The sequence below is a fragment of the Musa acuminata genome, chromosome BXJ3-11, assembly GCF_036884655.1.
Source record: "Musa acuminata AAA Group cultivar baxijiao chromosome BXJ3-11, Cavendish_Baxijiao_AAA, whole genome shotgun sequence".
Taxonomy (NCBI): Eukaryota; Viridiplantae; Streptophyta; class Magnoliopsida; order Zingiberales; family Musaceae; genus Musa; species Musa acuminata.
This window is the reverse complement of record NC_088359.1, coordinates 6,893,187-6,913,593: the sequence shown is the minus strand read 5'-3', so window position 1 is coordinate 6,913,593 and position 20,407 is coordinate 6,893,187. Positions and strand designations below refer to the sequence as shown.

Sequence of the window (20,407 nt, the reverse complement as noted above, 5' to 3'; positions counted from 1 at the left end):
TAATTTGGATGCTTTAAGAGTAGCAGTAGTAGTTGCAGACAAGAACAAGAACAAGGACTGTGAAGTGAATTATTTGTGCTACAATTTGATGTTTCATCAAAAACAGTGACTGCAATGATGAATTTGATCTAATAATACACTCTACCCATTGCATGTTTAGCTGCTACTACTCTCTGTGTGTGTATATATATATATATATAAAAGACCGCGGCATAATAGTAGGACATTATGGTTATATGCAAGGGCTTCAGGGTAATTTAGGCTCTCGACCGTTGAAAACGGGTTCGGGTTAACGGAGGAGCGGTTCCGTTTCCCGACGGCTCCAACTCTACACGGGAAACGTAGATTATATATCCGTTCGCTCCCCCCGCACTCGAGAAGAGAACAAGAAGAAGAACATCGGCATTGGAAGACAGGATAAGGAGAAGGAAAGGAAGGAGAGAGAACAAAAGAAGTCATCCCATCGTCGTCGACGCCGATCCCCAAAAGCAGAATCCGCTTTCTCTATCTCCCTTGTCGTCAGTCTGAACCTTTTTCTTTTTCCCTCCTCTCTTTCTTCCTTTTTCCTCTTCTGACACCTCGTTCCTTTGTTGCTCGTAATTCTCGCTCTAATCGCGTTTTCTTTTCCCCACTTTTCATGCGGTGATAGAAGGAAATTGAGGACCGCCGTGGTTTGAAGAAAGGAATCTGATGCCTGCCTTTCGCTCAACTAAGGTGCTTGAGCGGAAATGATGCAGACCGAGTTTTCTGGTTTCTTGATTTACTGTTCTTGATCTTGATTGGCAAACTTTCTTGGTAGATCCTTGGGATTTGAGGCGAAAGATCGCTTCAAGATCGAATTTTTTGGAGTCTTCATTGCGAAGGTTGAATCTTTGGATCAATGGAAGGAAGGGGCGTAAGGCGGAGCGTGACGCTGTCGGAGCAGCTGGCTGTGGTGAACTGTTGTAATCTTCGGGATCTCCTCAAGGTCCAAGATGAGGACGAGGCGCGCCCCTCTATCGCCGTCGCCGCGTGCGGGAAGAGGGAAGCCTCCTCCGCGGCCGGAGGTGCCGGCGGCGGAAGAACGTTGCTCGATATCATGCGGGAGGAGCAGGAGACGAGTGGGGTGGTTGTAGGCGGTAATGCCGGCAATGGCATCAACTGGAAGTCGTTTAAGGACCGCCTTCGCCTCGCCTGGGCGGCGTCATCCGGCCGGCCCAACCAGATGCCGTACCCCGCGCTCGTCGTCCCCGTGCGCCCCAACGCTGTCCTAGCCGGCAATTCCGAGATCCCCGTTCCGGCATCCACTCCCGGCAGCGGAGCCATCATCTCCGAGTACAACCCTGCCGTGGCGGCAACGTCACCGCCGGAGGAGCAGCCATCCGGCGGAACAGAAACAAGCGGCGGTGGAGAAAGCTCCGATCGTGGGGGCACCGCCGACGCGGCGACTGCGGAGGAGGAGCAGCAGCCAGCGAGGGTCTCGCTGATGGCCCTGCTGGAGCAGACGGACAGGCTGTGGAGCAGCGGAGGGGAAGGGTCCTCTCCGGCAGCGGCGGCGCTGGCGGCAGCCCTCGTGGCCGAGGAGGACGACGAGTGGGCGCTGGAGGACGTCGGCAGCGGCACAATGTACGTGTGTTGCGTGTGCATGGTGCGGCACAAGGGGGCGGCCTTCATCCCCTGCGGCCACACCTTCTGCCGGCTGTGCTCCCGGGAGCTTTGGGTCAACCGCGGCAGCTGCCCACTCTGCAACGGCTACATCCTCGAGATCCTCGACATCTTCTAGCCTGCCGCCGCCGCCGCCACCCCACTCCTCTCTCCGACAACTTCCCTCATCAAGACCAGTTCTTTTAGATCATTTTCTTCATCAAACAGAAGACGGAGGAGGTAGTGGTGGTGAATTAGCCAAGTGTTTGTTGCATGTCTGTATCATTCTTCTTCTTCTTGTTTGCAAGAACTATAGCAGCAAAGAACAGATTACTGTTTCTGTATCAGAAGCTTAGAACAAGGAAGCTGGCACAGTGATGATGTAATTAATGCAGATTACCTTGGCAAATGAATGATTAGAGTGGTTGTGTTTGATGAATCTAATTGTCTCAGTTTGTCTCATTAGGCACATAATGAGAGGTATGAGCAGCACAACAGTGTGAAGGAATGCAATGCATGATTGGAAACTTTTGTCTCTAACTCTGTTCTGACAACCTGTCCAGAATCCAGCAGCATCCAAAGGCTTCACTGTTGGGATGATGGGAGTGGATTGAAGCCTGTTGCCTTCAGCCATGTTGAAAGGTGAGTTGGTGGTGTAGCCAATGCCACCCTTGCAATGAATGGTCCATCACACTGTCAAACATCTTACATAGCAGTATCATGTCATGTGGACCATTCCAGGGGTAAAGATAGCACTTTTCTGCAGCTCCAGAGAGAAAGAGAGAGAGAGAGATCCAAAAAATTGGTTGTTGGGCTACCTTTTCCTCTTGCTTCCAATCAGTTCAGTCTCTCTCATCCACTGTTTATGAACAGTGATTGGTTTGCAGCATTCCAGAGAAAGACAGAGAGACTACAAGAGGGAAACTTTTGTAGCTCCACTGCAAACCCAGTTCATCTGGACCCTCTCCTGCTTCTAGTAAATTTCTTTCCCCAACATAATTATATCTAAAAATATATTAAACATATGACATGATTTATATTTTAAATATTTTTCTCATGTGTGAATGGCAAATTATTAGAACCTAACACAATAGAACTTGAATTGGTAGGTGTATCTAAAAGCTTATATTATTAATATCATCCTTTTTTCTCCTGTGATGAACTGATGAGCTAAAAAGGAAACAACAGTTGAACTGAGGCCATCCACTCTGTTCAACGAATTGGTGTCCTACAAGTGAAAGTGAAATCCCAGAGTTGCTGCAAGTTGAAGAGGTCTTACACACTTCTCCAAGGATTAGGAGGAACAGTTGGGCTACTTATTGTTCTTGTGATCAGCATCAGTCTCTTTCCATCAACATCATTGCATTCAGAATAACCCTTGAGAAGTCCCACTTCAAGTCAGAGTTGTTGGACAAGAGAGAGATTTGAAGAGGATGAGTGACACTAGAAGAGTTCCATGTGATCCTTGAGAAGACCAAATCTCATTACTTTTGCTGCTTTGCCCATTAATTAAATTGATGCATGACATCCCAATAGTGTGAAAAAGGAGGATTAGGAAGTGTGGAGTTGAGCACATGAATTTTGTAGCTTCTTACTCTCTGCTATATGCAGTCCATTAGACTAAACATCAAAGCATAATTATAAAAGAAAGAAATCATGTACAGTGCTCAGTACATTCTAATGTAAGTTGACCTGATTTACCCAATGTTGCTTTAATATGAGATAAAACTTTAGACTTTGGAAAGAATTGCCAATTAGATTGACTGTATTGCCACATAAAGATTTAGTAATATCTGTGAGGAAAGATACAACAACAAAAACTCATAATATTGTAACTATTATAAGATTGATGCCTAGGAACATAGATTCTGACATGTATTAATGTGAATTAACCTTTCACTTTGGTTGCATGCACTTGTATTAGCATTATATATATATATATATATATATATATATATATATATATATATATATATATATATATATATATATATATATATATATATATATATATATATATATATATATATATATATATATATATATATATATATATATATATATATATATAGTCTATTTAAAGGAAAATGGAAACTAAAGGCTGTGGTGGTAAATCATCCTAAAGAACATGCAATTAATTATCATGATAATCTATTTAAAGGAAAACAGAAATATATATACATCTTCCATAATGTCTATTTGGATTGTTTAGAAAGTACCTTTTTTTGTGTTTGATATACAAATATCAATCTTTGATAACATGAGATATTGTTACATTAAAGTTCCAAAGATCTGGATTATAAAAAATAATTGAAGTAAAGTTCCTACTGAAACACATGCTAAGGTATCATGGTCTAATCTAAGCATGATCAATTACCATGATATAACGACTTCCTTTCTTACAGATTGGCCCTTAATATTCTAGGTAATCATGGAGACACAGGATTGGACCGGTGTGCTCTTTATTCTTTCTTCATTTTGCAGTCACCTAGAGGACTCCGAAGAAAGGATTCTCCATGGCAGAATTCAGCTGTGATAATGCTGCGCTGAGAACAGCCATGTCCACCTTGTCCCTTGGTAAGTACAGGTATTCATCCCCTTCAAGCTTCTCAAATCCACATAGCTCAAGAAACTCCATGCCTCCTTTCAGCCTAGCAACTCTCTCCTGTTTAGAGCAGTTGGGAAAAGTATGTGCTTTTAGTGTCTGAAGAATTAGGACACAAGAATCAAGTTGACATCCACAAAATCATTCAGTTTCCGTCATTACCTGAAAGTTGGGGTTCCCGAGTCGAATTTTCCTGAACTTCTCTGCATCTGGATTCATCGCAACATTCCGGACGTAGATAAGAAGGGTTTGGAATGCTCTTTTCACTCTAGCATCATCATCCTACCATATCAGTAATCGTCAACAAAAACAAGAGTAATTAGCTCAAAGGATGTTATTGACCGTCATCGGCCACATGTTTCTTTGATTTTGTGAAAGAGGCATGGAAATAAACTCATGAGAAACCAAGCTGACAAGAAAACATGAATTCATGTGGTAGATCTAAAGCACAAACAAAAGAGTTCTGAAGTAGGATAACACCAGCAATCTATTATCTCTGCAACTTAATAAAATATGGCAGCCTCAACAACATGAATAGAAGATGATTATGAAGCTGTGAATAAGGCAAGAGTGAAAACAAGATGATCAAATGAACTATAATATGGGTGATTTGCTGATAAAGCTACATAAAAGAGGCACAATATGGGCCGAGTTACTTGTGAGGGACTCCATAGCTTCACAATTTATAAAAGATAGATTTTAGCTTGTGCAGTTATTCTGAGACTTTTCCAGACTTAAACAAGTCAATGACATTCAACTTACAAATAACACGTGATCACCTTGTGAGTTTTCTTTAGAGAACGTAAACAATCCCTCATGTGCTCTGCCTTTGTGGCAGGATTGACAGACACTGAACTCTGCATGTCACCAAATAAAAAGGTCAACACAAAGATCCAAGTTTTGTACTTTAAACTATCTTGATTTGATACAATTAACTTTACCTTCTTTCTCTGTGAAGGAAGGGCAGATTTGGCATCTCCAGGATCTTGAGGCTGCAATCCCAGCTTGCTTCTTCTTTCTGCCTGAAGTGTGTGGATATTAAGTGCAGACTAATTTCACATTAATGTCTGTTCCAGATAACAACCAATAAAAGAAAACTTGATCGGAAAGAAATAATCAATTAAATTAATCAAGACCTTATCCTCCCGCAATTTTTGAAGTATTTTTTCTCTTGCTCTTTTCTCTTGCTCTTTCTCTACTTTCCTCAACAGCAACATTCTGCAGAAAAGAAATGAACTGGCATTCAAAAGGACAATAATATTCTGCACGGTTGTAACATGGAAAGGGCAAAATCTATTAACTATAAATCAATTGAACAGTCACAAGCCTTTTTCTTTCATTTTCCTCGTTAATTTGCTTTGCTTGCAGAAGCTCTTTCCCTGCTCGTATTCTGTCCTACAACAAGTGCAGAAATGTAATAAGATTCAGTCACTGAAATCCAATGAAACTAGCATCACAGATAGTACCTACCATATGAACAGGTGTCAAGCATCCAGAAAACAATGATCTAAATTACAGGTGAATTATTATTATTATTTTTTACCTAGGTGCAGGTGAATTATAATGATGAACATTCTCCCTCTCCAAATTAATTGTGAAAATAATTCCACAAAAGAATTGAGATAGGGAATGCTGTGAGTTTCTTAACTTATATTTTCTGATATTACCTATAAAATGGAAAATTAAAAAAATAAACATGCTGAATACGAAGGATATGTGCTTAAAAATAACTTTGTTATATTTTGAAGAAGGAACATTTCTTGAGGAAGTGGTTCCAACTGTAATGCTGAATACAACTATATGTGCTTTCTTCCTTATAAAGTCACATGAGCCACATGCCAAGATTTTATCAAACCAGGAGATTGTCAAAGGCAATTCGTGGAACACTTGCACACACAGGGGAACTTGTCTACTAGGCAAGTGCTAAATAGTAAGAGCTATGGAACTAAAAGTGCCAAAAGAAGCATTAGAAGTGATAAATTTACTAACTCCACATAATATGGAAAACATAGAACATAAAAGGCCTGGAGCATAAGAATCATAAATTATAGAAATAAAAAATTTGTATGGCTACATCCTCCAAGAATTTCTTCAATTATTCTATTACACGTTAAACACCAATATGGACAAAATAAATATAATTAGTTCTAAATTGGAACTAAAAATTGCATCATGCTTTGCAACCAAATGTAACTTGGATGTTTGCTGCTAGGCTCCAAATGGTGTCAAAAGACCATCAACCACACCATAAACATGGAATACCATGTGGTGTTTATTGAAGCCCGACAATACGCCATGCTTCGCAAGCTTGCATATACAACTTCAAATACATGCATCATATGAAATAAGAAATGTACCTTCTCTCTTTCTCTTTGTAGTCCTTGTTCTTCTTCATCTCTCTTTTTGCGAGCAAGTTCCCTGTAAGTAACAAATTGAGTTGTATGATTCTTGAACATCTATTTTGCCGCTGTAACTTTTTAATGCAGGCTTAAAAACAGGAGATGAGACACTGAGGCTACATGTTGAACTTGTGCAAGTGGTTAGTTTCTAAAGCTAACAATGTATAGATGTCAAGCTGGTGCGAATCTAGAATTAAGATTGTCAAAAACAAGCAAAAAAGTAGTCATATTAAGTTCAATATTTGAGAAACCAAGCACATGAGAAACAATTTAATTTGTGTATGCTTAATATATATATTCCTGATATAGATTGATCTTGAAACGTACTCTTCCAACGAGCACTACATAATGATCTATTCTAGACAAGACTCAAACAATACTAATCTGCCTTAAGTGTAGATCTTTATCATACAATAGGAAAAGGCACTATTTATTTTTCTTTTTCCTTTTTATAGACACCATTTTGATCTAGTTGATTAGCATAAGAGATTAAATTTCATCATAAAAAGGGATTAAGAGATTTAAGCTAGCTGAGTCAGAATCATCAGGTGTTCATAACCTCAACAAAGAACTGCAAATTGTAACAGAATCTCATGAATACTACATCATATGCTCTTGTTTACCAAAATCAGAAATTTGACATTGTCAGTATACTGAATAATCTTCGAAACTCATTGTTAAGAAAAACCAAGTTTCTGTATGTTTGCCTTAGATTGACTCCAATGTAGCCACTTATGTTTTCACTGCTTTGCAGAAAACTAATTGTAATTTTGCTCTCCCACAAAACACACCACAACTTGTGTCAGACAGATTTCACAACTATCAACATTCTTCCTGTCAATAAATGATAAATACATTGGAGATGATACAAGAAAGTTCTCCAAAATAATTGAAGAGTCTTCACAGATAACTTCCAAATTCAATGTCAAACCTCTATGAAAAGATAGTTTAACTTACTGCAAATGGTAGCAACACATGTTGGCCACCTTTTGAGGATAAGAATGCCAAACATACAGAAAAACTAAATTTCTGTATGTCTGCCTTGGATTGACTCCAATATAGCCACTAATGTTTTCACTGCTTTGCAGAAAACTCAATAGTCAATTGTCTAATTGTAATTTTTGCTCTCCCACAAAACACACCACAACTTGTGTTAGACATAATTCACAATTATCAACATTCTGTTAAATCTCGGATTTTGATGATGAAATCAATTGATGAGTTAACGATCTAATCTGTGTTTTGAGTGACGTAGGGCTAACTTCGATCAGAAAAGACAAATTAATTAAAGCACGAGGAATCAAACGTTGGGTCGGAGTGAAACATGTCAGAAGATTGGACGTCGAGCTGGAGGATCGATCGACGTGCTGACAGAAGGACTTCATATCATGAGTTCGGGCATCGGGTCAAAGGATCGGACATTGCGCCAAGCAGATCGAAAGTTACGAGAGTCAACATGCCGATTGGGCAATACATCGAAGGAGAGGACAATGAGCCGAAGGATTGGATGAAGCGTCGGATGAACCAATGACATGCCGGACAACATAGGATTCATGCTTGTAATCATGTGTCTAGATCGAGTTAGTTTAGGTCTAATTAAATCGGTATTGGGGTGAAATAATGACAACTTAATTATGAGCCAATTGGGCCTGAATCATGACTGAATTGGGCTTGTTGTTTGGCCAATTCAATAACCTGTAGCAGGGTCTGGCGGTGGTACCGCCCAGACACGGTCTTCAGGTGGTGGTACCACCCAGACATGGTCTTCCAAACTCTGTCAGGTGGTGGTACCACCCAATGTCAGTGTCAGACTGATAGGCGGTGGTATCGCCCAGCACCACCAGTACCCTGAAAACCCAGGATGAGATCGTTTTGGCTCCAAATTTGAATCCATTTGGGGCATATATAAAAACCCCACTCATCCCTGCTCAGTAAACACTTCAACTAAGAACAAAAATTGGGGAAAACACTGTTGTAATCTTGTGAGAAGTCCTCTCCTCTAGCTCTAAGTGTTGATTTCAGTTTAAGAGAGGGGTGAGTGGATTGCAAATGTTGTCTCCTAAGCATGTGAAAAGGAGAAAGAGTTGTAAAAGGGTAGTTGTTATTCACACATTGAAGGAAGACATGTAGTGGAACCCAATAGCCTGGAGTGAAAAAGAATCGGGAGTGGATATAGGTCACGACGACCGAACCACTATAAAATTAGTGTGCCTCCCTTTCTTTGCTTATTTACTTATTTTGCAACTGCTTTACCTGCTTATTACATTCTTACGAATAATTTCAAGTTAAACATATTTCCGATACGACTTTATTAAATGAAGATTTCCAAACCTACATATTTTTCGATACGACTTTATTATCCAAATCATGATCTTGATATCTTGATAATTATAACTTAAGATTTTTATATAAATCAAGATCGTTTACTATGATTCTTTCGTTTTATTAAAGAGAACTATCCAAATGAATCATAATTTCTCTTTTGATTTCACAGAATTATAAATTAGATTTTTTTTATGAATTATTTTTTTATTCCCACTTTCACTAAAAAGGATATTTGTCAAAATGAATAATGTCTTTTGGTATTCACGAATTGACCATTCTTGATCTTTCATATTAATAACTTTTATGTCATGATTTTCATATGACTCCTTTACATTTATGTAATGATTAGAACATTGATGTAAAAGAAAGCAAAAAGTGCTAGCTTGAATGTTAAACTTAGGCATGTTAAATTCTTGATTTCTCGAAATTTGATACTTGATATCTTCTATGAATCAAGATCCTTATTCTCCTATGTTTCCTTTTGTTAAAGAGAATAGTTATGAATCATGATTTTTCTCTTGATTTCTTAAAATTCATAACTTAAAATTTCCTTTGAAGATTGCCTAGTATTTGATCTCCTATGATTTCTTTTTGCTATTTACAAAAGAAGAGACTTATCAAAATGAATCATGTCTTGATCCTTCATGATCTTTGATATTGATATCTTTCAATATGTTTACAATTGGTTGTATACCTTATGTCATATTTGAAAATTGATGTATAGGAAAAATATTTACAATATTATATTATTCCCTTCCTTTGGACAATGACAAATGGGGAGAAAGATTGCTAATTTACATATTACAAAAAGAAGAAAAATTGCTAGCTTGCAATTTCAAGCAAAAGTGTTATCTTGCTCATCTCAAGAAGTAAAACTTGCAAAATTACACATTGCAAAAGGAAGCAAGAATTGCTAGCTTGCATATCTTAAAAGAGAAGCAAAAAGTGTTATCTTGCCTATCTTTAGATTTGCACATCTCAAGAAGCAAAAAGTGCTAGCTTGCCCATCTCAAGAAGAAACAAAAATTGGTATCTTGCATGATGATATATACAATGATGTTTCAAAAACTTGAAATTATGTTTATAATGTAATGATTTAAAATTATATCTCAAAAACTTGCTAGCTGTACTTCTCCTTTTTGTTGATGACAAAGGGGGAAAAGGTATGATGATGATCATGTATAGTATAATGAAATTTTATTATATATGATGGTTTAGATGCAATACTTGAACTTATGATATAAGTAATAATATGATGTATTGCATATAATTCATGATTGAAATTATGGCATATTGATAGGGGGAGTTTAGTTTAAACTCCGTAATCAATTGGTTGTCATCATCGAAAAGGGGAGATTGTTGAATCTCAGATTTTGATGATGAAATCAATTGATGAGATAACGATCTAATCTACGTTTTGAGTGACACACTTCGATCAGAAAAGACATTGATTAAAGTAGGAGGAATCAGACGTTGGGCCAGAGTGAAACATGTCAGGAGATTGGACGTCGAGTCGAAGGATCAGTCGACGTACCGGCAAAAGGACTTCATGCCATGAGTTCGGGTATCGGGCCAAAGGATCGGACATTGTGCCAAGGAGATCGGAAGTTGCGAGAGTCAACATACCGATTGGGCAATACGCCGAAGGAGAGAACGATGCGCCGAAGGATCAGACGAAACACCGGATGAACCAATGACATGCCGGAGAACATAGGATTCATGCTTGTAATCATGTGTCTAGATCGAGTTAGTTTAGGTCTAATTAAGTCGCTATTAGGGTGAAACAATGTCAACTCAATTATGGGCCAATTGGGCCTGAATCAAGGCTGAATTGGGCTTGCTGTTTAGCCCATTCAGTGACCTGTAGCAAGGTCTGGTGGTGGTACCGCCAAATTGGGCGGTGGTACCTCCCAGTGTCAGTGTCAGACTGAGCGATGGTACCACCCAGTGTCAGACTGACAGGCGATGGTACTGTCAGTTGTCAATCCGTCAGGCGGTGGTACCGCCCAGCACCCCGAAAACTCGGGATGAGATCATTTTAGCTCCAAATTTGAATCCATTTGGGGCCTATAAAAACCCCACTCATCCCTGCTCAGTAAACACATCAACTGAGAATAAAAATTGGGAAAACGCTATTGTAATCTTGTGAGAATTCCCCTCCTCTAGCTCTAAGTGTTGATTTCAATTTAAGAGAGGGGTGAGTAGATTGTAAAGCTTGTCTCCTAAACCTGTGAAAAGGAGAAAGAGTTGTAAGAGGGTAGTTGGTCTTCGCCCACTGAAGGAAGACCGGTAGTAGAAGCCGGTGGCCTAGAGTGAAAAGGAATCGGAAGTGAATGTAGGTCACGATGACCGAACCATTATAAAATGGTGTGCCTCCCTTTCTCTGCTTGTTTACTTATTTTGTAACTGTTGTACCTACTTATTACATTCTTACGAATATTTTCAAGTTAAACATATTTTCGATACAGCTTTATTGAACGAAGATTTCCAGATCGACGTAATTTTACGAAAGCACGTAATTTTCAAGTTAAAGGGCCCCCCCCCCTCTCTTAGTGCCAATACGATCCTAACACATTATTCCTGTCAATAAATGATAAATACATTGGCAATGATACAAGAAAGTTCTCTAAAATGATTGAAGAGTCTTCACAGATAACTTCCAAATTCAATGTCAAACCTCTATGAAAAGATAGTTTAAGTTACTGCAAATGGTAGCAACAAATGTTGACCACCTTTTGAGGATAAGAATGCCAAACATAGAGAAAAACTAAATTTCTGTATATTTGCCTTAGATTGACTCCAATGTAGCCACTTATGTTTTTACTGCTTTGCAGAAAACTCAATAGTCAATTGTCTAATTGTAATTTTTGCTCTTCCACAAAACACACCACAACTTGTGTCAGACAGAATTCACAATTGTCAACATTCTTCCTGTCAATAAATGATAAATACATTGGCGATGAGACAATAAAGTTACTCCAAAATGATTGAAGAGTCTTCATAGATAACTTCCAAATTCGATGTCAAACCTCTATGAAAAGATAGTTTAACTTACTGCAAATGGTAGCAATAAATGTTGGCCACCTTTTGAGGATAAGAATGCCAAGCAATGATGAAGGTATTAAAGCAATTCTGAAGGGATACAATAGAAGTACCAGTGCATGCCATTGAAACCTGACTAAGCCAACTCCAGAACACAGGGAAGAAAAGATATGTACCTTGATAAATTGAAACATGACATGAAGTTTGAATTCACTTTTCAGCAATATATACCCAACTAAACTAATTATTACTATGAAGAACCGCTAACCATGAAAAAATAGATATTGAAGTGATTGTGAGTTGAAAGACTGAGCAAAAGCTTAGTTATCATAATTGAGCTAAAGAATACAGAAGACATATGTTAAAATTCATTGTTGTACTTGTATCTCAACTTAAGATGGTACTTGATGGTGCTCTTTAGTGCAAAAGAAACAAAAGGAGATTAGTACACACCGTAACTTCTGTAGTTTAATCTTCACTTCATCTGGGGTCATCCATGACGTGCCATTTTCAATTTCGATGTTGATGGGAACCTGAAAATCCTTGTATCATATTAGGCGATGTTGGACATCAAGGCACAATCTAGTTCCTCTGTTAAAATTTTTGACAAGTCCAATGTTAAGGAGATATGAAGACCCTAGGTCGTTTATATCAGAGTGTTGTAACTTTAAGAGAAGAATCTTGGCCATGGTAGGAATATCTATTTCATTCATTAGGAAAATAAATAGTAGTCAAGCCAAAGCAGCTAGAAGAATTACAATGTAACTAAATAGAGCAATCTCAATAAAAATCATCCCATACCAAAGGCATTTGATCAATATCTGGGTCATTTTCATGTTCTATGACCCAATTTATCGCTGCCTCAATAGTAGAATTACCTGAAAGATACAAAAGAAAGTTAATGCACATGAAGAACTAAATCACAGTCAAACTTAAATTTCATCAAACTGACAATAAGAATCTATGGTTATGAATGTGCTTCAGACAATCCAGAATACACAGATACTCAATCTGATAATTGCATCATCTTAAATTTCCAGTTCAATCTGAGTTCTAACTCCCTTGATACTCCATCAAGTCCCATATCCATAACAAAAACATTTTGGGCTGAATAACCAAGAATTATTGCCATGTTATAGTCTCCCTACGCCCCTTTATTGGCAACACCATCATCTGTCTGGTGTTCTTACACTGTACACTAACATCTCCTGTATCCATATAAAGAATATATATTGGGTTGAGTTTCCAAGAGTTGTCGCCTTGCTAGTGTCTTCCCATGCCTCCATATGCAGAACATGACACCTAGAAGGAAAACATAACATCCCATGCCAATTCTTGCTTATAATCCGAGGGCCACGAGCATTATCTTTTCAAAATATTTGACCTTTTTAACTCAGTTGCTGGACATAGGGAAAGCACATATTTGGAAAATTATAACTTGTATTTGTTATATGACTTGACAGGCCAACCAATAGAATAAAATCCTCGATGCAAGGATTAATAACCTGTGTTAGATCTGGAGACTAACCTCTGAAAGTGCATCAAAATCCTTCTTAATCTTACCAAAGAAATGGATATTTAAGCATCATATCCAGTTTAATGAAAGAAATGCAAAATAAAGCAACAAAACAATGTTTTTTTTCCAACTGACCAGAAAAGTGAAGTGCCCGTGTAGCACGGGCTGTTGGAAATCCCATTAGTTCAAGCTCTCTAAGCATTTGTTTGTCAACTTCTGGGACTGCCATTTCTAGGAAAATATAAATGGAAATAAAATTATGAGAAAAATAGGAACTCGATATCAGTGATGTAGAATTTAATGTGTAAGCAGAATAATTAAAGCAAAAACTAGTTATTTCATATTGAGTAGATGATGAAAGAAATGGCAAATGACGTACTTGATTAAATAGAAAAATGCATGTATGAATATAAGCGAAGATACCATAAGAGTTTAGTTGGTTGAGAAGTTCCCCAAACAACACTCATCAATTGTTTTTTTTTAATACGATCGTTTTCCTATTAAAAGGATGACTACCAACAAGGTTTCAGATCTCAACCATACTGGTTCCTATGGATTTGTATTTTGCAGGTTCGACCAAGTACCAAGATTGAAACATATTGCTCGACACTGGTAAAATATCATTCATATTTATTTTTTTATTATTCTATTTTATAATACTGGGTTACAGAAACAGATACTGGATAAAAAATTTAAATATTTGAGTACAATTAATGGCAAGCTAATATCTCAATATGTACAAGCAAATTAGTCATCATGATAGCCAGCAGTTATTATTTTACACAAAGTCAAATTAATAATGGAGAAATTACTATTCAATAACTAATCTCTTATGGTACTATGGTGTCAAACAAACAACTACTTAGTATCCTGCAATGATGAAACTTTACGCCTATGTTGATGCTATGGAAATAATGACAAATTTCATGAACCATGAAACTTAAGGCACAAACAAGTAAATCTAGAAATCACATCACTGGTTAGTTTAAGCCATGCAAATAAAGGAGGCTTCAAATATCTTAACCTTGGAAAGATGAGTTTATTTTACTGGGATGGGAGTTGCATTGAGCTGTCTTGTATTGCCGTCATACTGACAACACAGAGAATACGTCTGAAACATGGACCCAATGATTTTAACTTACACCTCTTACCTGGGAAAAAGAATGAAGATCTTCACTTGGACCCTATGACCGTAAATTGATCAAGCTAAGGAGCAAGGGTGTGATGACCGCAATTAGGTCGATTAATTTATGAATCCATAACATCAACTTATTTCTTGGAAAGATATCACCCAAAAGGTTCAGAAAACGAACGCTAGTAACATCAAACATCCTCCTGATTCCTGATTCCTCCAAAGATTTGGAGCAATATGCCCATTGCTCACTAGTGAAACAAAACAAAGAAAGACCAATGTGCATCTTCAAACTAGAAGGGTTCTTCTGAATTAACCCAGAATCAAATATAACAAAAAAGTCACCAATCCTGATTATCAAGCTAAAACTTTTCAGAACCAACTAAAAAAGAAATCTTCCAATTCCACAAAGAATTAAAACAATCATAAATCTTGATCATCAATCTTTGTCGTCGAGCCAAAACAGTTCGTAGCCAAACCAACAAGAACCCAAAGTTGCAGTATCCAGTTCTTGTGGGTCGTAAAACATCAACGGATAGTAAATAGAATGCAAAATATAAATAAGGGAAAAGAATCGGAGAATACCAATTGCAGGTTGGGCGGCAGGAATGGCGTCGTCCGATCAGCGCGCGGAGGCCGGCAAACGAGGGGAGGAGGACAAGAAGGAGGTCTTGGAGGCTCCTCCGAGGACGCAGGCGAGGGTTAAATAGGCCCAACCATGTGAGGCGAGAGACCTCCATTGGAGAATCTCGAGAAGGAGACGGAACAATTTCGCATTCCCTCTCGCTTCTCTCTTCTTCTTCCTTCTTGCGGAAGTCGGAGTATTTATGCCTTGCTCTTCCGTTGAGGTTTCCTCACGTTGCCGGTTCGTGTCCAACAGTCCGTACCCGAATATTTATATTAGGTATTCTCTCTCTGACCTGGTAGTGGAGCCCACGGGTCTCCCAATGAGAATACTTTGGGTGGAATCTCGGGTAGTATAAGAATTCAAAAGGCCACCCGTTGGAACCGTCATAACGGCGTTTGCAATGGCCGAAGTCTCCGCTTTGTGTCGTGAACGCGAACGCGACTTGAGTCGCATGACGCGAAACGACGGGATGGAGACGGATCGTGTGTTAAGTCGTCGTTTGGTTTGCGATTCGTACAGGCAAATTTGTGCGCGGAGACCGTAACAGTGATCGGCTCGACGCTTCCAGAGAGAGCAAGAGGACCGTAGAAGACCTCAGATGGCGACGGCGGAGCGCGGTTTCGTGGCTTGATGATGCCGACCACAAGCGGTGGCCCCGGCGAGAGAACCCGCAAGCTCTTTGTCGTCGGCGCCAGCGGCGGCGGCGGTTCGGCGATTCCGGTGTCCAACAGCGGAGGGGTGGACCTGGGGGCCGTGGGGCGCGCCGTGGGGCTGGACCCGTCGTCCGTGACGCTCAACGGCTACTTCATCAGCCGCGGACCGGACTTCGTCTCGTCCTTCACCTGGGGGTCCCTCGTCTCCTTCTTCACCTCCCGCGGGTTCCCGACCGGCGCTTCGCAGCTCGACCCCGTCGTCGTCCAAGGGAAGCCCACCCTCGCCTCAGGTGATACTCTATTTCATTTGATCGCCGAGGTCTTTTGAGTTTGTTCTGATGGGGCAATCGATGATAAGAACTGTCAAATTCTGCTAGTCTTGGCCAAACAAGATCAAGCAATATTCTCAGAATTTCCATCAATTTGGATCTTTCTATTGGTTTCCACTTCTCTAGCATCTTGAAACACCAGCAGAAACAACATAGCCTTAAAAGATGCATCTCTTGCGCTTCTTGTGTTAGCTTACAATCGTACTTCTCTTTTCTGTTGGACTGCAATCATACTTCGATCAAAGCAAAATTAGCCATTAAATGGTGGTCCTTAAATTGCATATTTTTTGTTCTTTTCTTCCATTGAAATTACGCAATGCAGGTGTCCTTCTAATTTGTTCATGTGATCACTCATACATATGCATTCTATGTCTAAAGAATTCCTGTCGTGCAATGTCCCTTACGAGCTCCCCTTCTTTGTAGAAAAGGATCCCTCTTCTCATTTTGATTTTGTCATTATATTATAAATCAGACAATAAGGAGAAACATACGAAGGTGTTACGTAGAAGTACCACAGCGGAGAATAAAATGTCTCCTTTTCTCATATTAATTAGGTCATATTGGTATGATTTCCACCCGCGAATTGGTCCTTCATTGGAGGAACACATTCAAGGGATCTGTTCAAAACTGGTAATTGTAGTTGCAAGTTACATATATATTTCGATACGGCACAATGCATGCATAGAACATGACTGAGCGTTACTTCATTGTGCACTCTAAAAGCTGGTGGATCCTCAAGGACCAGATTGTTGAACGTAGACACTCGATATCACTTAGATCAATGGCGGTAATAATGTTTCATTAGTGCAAATTGCTCTTAGTAGTTCTGACTTTTTTATCTGAGGACTTAGCGTAGATTTATTGAAATACAAAGCCTTAATTTGTCTGGAGTTGCTTTGAAGTGGAACCAAACCGAACTGTTCGAAGCATTCTCAGGACTTTGTTGCACATTGCAAGTTGTTATATCTAATCTCCGCCATGCAGTTTAAGAAAGAAGAATCAAAAGATTGTTGTTATCATTTTTGGGTTCCAAAAGGAAATCAGTTGCATAAATTATCTGGTAAACACATTAGAATTCATCAGTATGTTGATTCTGGTAATTATTTCTCAGACATATTTGGTTGGCTCATCTCCCTTAATGCCTGTAGCCTAGCAGAATATGATGTTAAAATCTTACAGAAGTTTTTCGATTGCTTCAGGATTGCAATTCTCTCCTTTTCCGGAGGAGGGAGATCACCTTGCTTTTAAGAGGAAAGCTACATCAGAAGATGAACATCCAATTAACAAGAAGAACAGGGTTGATGGATATCTTAATGGTGGTGACAGCCTTTGTATCAAGAGAAGGCTGAAACTGGAAGACGATTGCTCAACGAAGAAGAGAAAAATCTGATCGTTCTTCCGGTATATATGTTTCTATTAATGTACCACAGATCCAGTCTGCAAATGTTCTAAGTGATCTCATCTATGTCTCAGGTTTAGAGCATCGACAGAATCCCCAAAAGTAGGTTTCTTTTTTGGATGCATCAACAAACATGGAAAAGCCGGAGAGAAGATGAATTCTTACCTGCTTTTTCCTGCAAAAGAGTTTGGTGATCATCCTACTGTGTTTTGAATAATGCTTTGGAACATGAATGCCATTGATGGTGGTGGGCTCATTTCCAACGATGGAGTATGATTGTGCCATGAATGCTGAATGGCCAAAAGGCTTCTATGGTGACAAAGTGTTATATAAAAGTAAATAAACTTTTTTATATTTCTTAGTATATTAGTTGTTTAATTTAGTATACTATTTTGGAGGATTTGATTAATACAAAAAATAAGTATAGTGAGGTTGGATTGAAATAGTTCATTTGGCGTGAGATGAATGGAGTCTTTCAGATTCATTTCTTTAATGTATGAAGTATATCATGAACTCCAAGAATGATGAGGCTTTGGAAGTCCATGTGTCAATTTTTTATTGGAAGACGATTAATATTGCTACATCAATTAGTAAGGTAGGTTGAATAGAGTAGCACTGAGGATGCTACACCAAAGACCGGCCCACTGTGTTTAATTGCAATTTCTATGTTGGCCCAACAAGCTCCATTTGGGCCAGTCCAAAAGTCTTCGGGATGTTTGTTTTGTCTTCTAATAGCTCTCATTGCAATCGGGCGGGAAAAGCAAACGAGGGGGGGAGGAGATGTCGAGCTTCTCGTTCCCGGAGCGCCCGACAGCGGAGATCATCGGCGCTCTCGCCCAGGTGGGCATCGCCGCCTTGAAGCCGGAGGACCTCGCCAATCCCTCCGCCGACCTCGTGTGCACCCTCTACTCCAACTTCCTCGCCTTTGCCGACCCCCTCGGGTAAACACCCTGTCTGTCTGCCCCCTGCCCTTTTACCCTAACCCTAACTCCTGATCTCGTGTTCCCCCCTTGCTTCGCTGCGAAGAATCGGATATACAGATCGCTTTCAGCGCTCTCGAGCTTCTGGATAACCCCGACCACCATGTGGACGCCATCCGGACCTTCAATCTGTACCGCAAGATCAAGGGCATGCTCGCCTCCATCCGGTTCGGCAGCTTTAATCTTCGTGATCTCATCAAGCCTGACACCAAGCGCACCCTTCAGATCCTTAGCACCATCGTCAACTTCATATATTACAGGTGAGAATCCTACCTAATGAACCATGAAAAGTATCCGGCCTTTGGAAGTTGAATGGTTGATCTCTCCGTGGGATCCTTAGGGAGGAGAAGCTGAACATGCTGCAGCCTATTGTCGATCAATTCCCGGCATATGAGGAACGAAGGCCAGATCTCGAAGCAAAGATCGCTGAGGTCTTTTCTTGTTCCTTTGCATCCACTTTAATTTGGCTTTGATAGCCAGATTTGGTATAATGGGTCGAGTGATAATGATCAGCTTGTTACTTGAATGTTGCAGCTTAACAAGCTGATTTTGGACCATGAAGTTGCACGACAGATGGAAGAGCCAACTGTAACACCGCCACTTAGTTCCTGGGCAATGAGAATGATTGGTTTATATGGGTCTAATGAATATATTACGATAATTTTCGGTTAAATATTTTGATCCGTGGTTGAAAGACCAAAATAAAGTTATTGGTGAGTTGGTTCATCAGACTCGGGTTATGACATTTGGTATCAGAGCCGACTAACATTTGGGTAAGGTGAGAGGGTTCGAGTAGGAAAGAGTTATTCGTTGATGGAGTTGATAACTCATCACGGTAGGGTTCGATCTGGGTTATGTTGGGCGATGGAGTTGAGAACTCATCACGGTAGGGTTCGATCTGGGTTATGTTGGGTGATGGAGTTGAGAATTCATCACGGTAGGGTTCGATCTGAGTTATGTTGGACCTTGACGAAGACGTCAAACTAATTGAGTTGGGGATAGTGTAACACCTCACTTAGTCCCACAATAAAAAATGGGCAATGACTATGATTGACTTATATGGATCAAAATGGAGTTATTGGTTAGTAAATAAGATTTCTTTATTATTAAGGCTTATAAATTATTAGCAACTAAAATCCTTAAGGTTCCACTAGTCATTCAAAAATTCTTTTTTAGTATGATTGAAAACATACTTTATTTTCTTTCTTATTCCGTAGTTCTGAGTTGCAACATTATAGTAAGAAACATTCCATTTACATGATCGTTACATCTATGTGTACATAGAACCATATCATTTTTTTTAAATTTCACAAAAAGATAAATTCTAAGCAAGAAAGTGGTTCCTGAATATTGCACCTGTAGCTTGTCAGGGGACTGAACAATTTTAGATGACAACTTGGAATTTTCTTGGGGATTCTTCGCTAACTCAAAATCAGCTTGAGAGATCTACAAGATAAAAGTTAACAATCAAACTATACAAGCCATAACAAAGTGTATTAATTCTCGGTGTTAGAAGCTAAAAGAGGGCACGAGCAATTGCAAGAATTGGGTTCATTGATATTTCTGGTATAGTAGGTGCTATCAGTAGGTTGTTTGATTTAACAAACGTAAGAGGTTATTTCTTGATTTCACATATAATGAAATTTGATTATCCAAAGGTCACTTGGTGAGCCAAAAATAAGCTAAAAAAGCAGCAGCAGCAATGCCATTTCAGTAAACAATTTAGATCTAAAAATGACCCCGAAATCGAATGATGATGTATTTGCGAGACCAAAA

At 39.3% G+C, this 20,407-nt stretch overlaps 3 protein-coding genes across 4 annotated transcripts; 2 read left to right on the top strand and 1 right to left on the bottom strand.

Annotated features, from left to right (window-relative positions):
* Nucleotides 1–363: 363 nt before the first annotated feature.
* LOC103970721 (uncharacterized) lies at nucleotides 364–2,062 on the top strand. Of its 2 annotated transcripts, none has more exons than XM_009384621.3 (3): nucleotides 364–518; nucleotides 650–714; nucleotides 800–2,062. In XM_009384621.3, the coding sequence occupies exon 3, from the start codon at nucleotides 881–883 to the stop codon at nucleotides 1,760–1,762; it is 882 nt and encodes a 293-aa protein (XP_009382896.2). In that variant the 5' UTR covers nucleotides 364–518; nucleotides 650–714; nucleotides 800–880; the 3' UTR covers nucleotides 1,763–2,062. The 2 variants fall into 2 exon arrangements, with proteins under 2 accessions (XP_009382896.2, XP_065031144.1); XM_065175072.1 differs by having other exon boundaries at nucleotides 385–518; nucleotides 653–714.
* Nucleotides 2,063–3,861: 1,799 nt separating this feature from the next.
* On the bottom strand, nucleotides 3,862–15,489 carry LOC135652259 (uncharacterized). The gene is made up of 11 exons (XM_065173085.1): nucleotides 15,228–15,489; nucleotides 13,646–13,741; nucleotides 12,796–12,872; nucleotides 12,448–12,527; nucleotides 6,586–6,646; nucleotides 5,556–5,623; nucleotides 5,365–5,446; nucleotides 5,170–5,250; nucleotides 5,008–5,085; nucleotides 4,391–4,510; nucleotides 3,862–4,288 (listed from the first exon to the last, which is right to left on the bottom strand). Exons 2-11 carry the CDS (start codon nucleotides 13,737–13,739, stop codon nucleotides 4,112–4,114), a joined length of 918 nt encoding a protein of 305 aa, XP_065029157.1. The 5' UTR covers nucleotides 13,740–13,741; nucleotides 15,228–15,489; the 3' UTR covers nucleotides 3,862–4,111.
* Nucleotides 15,490–15,789: 300 nt separating this feature from the next.
* LOC103970719 (uncharacterized) lies at nucleotides 15,790–18,094 on the top strand. The gene is made up of 3 exons (XM_009384619.3): nucleotides 15,790–16,213; nucleotides 17,452–17,653; nucleotides 17,726–18,094. Exons 1-2 carry the CDS (start codon nucleotides 15,901–15,903, stop codon nucleotides 17,640–17,642), a joined length of 504 nt encoding a protein of 167 aa, XP_009382894.1. The 5' UTR covers nucleotides 15,790–15,900; the 3' UTR covers nucleotides 17,643–17,653; nucleotides 17,726–18,094.
* Nucleotides 18,095–20,407: the final 2,313 nt, after the last annotated feature.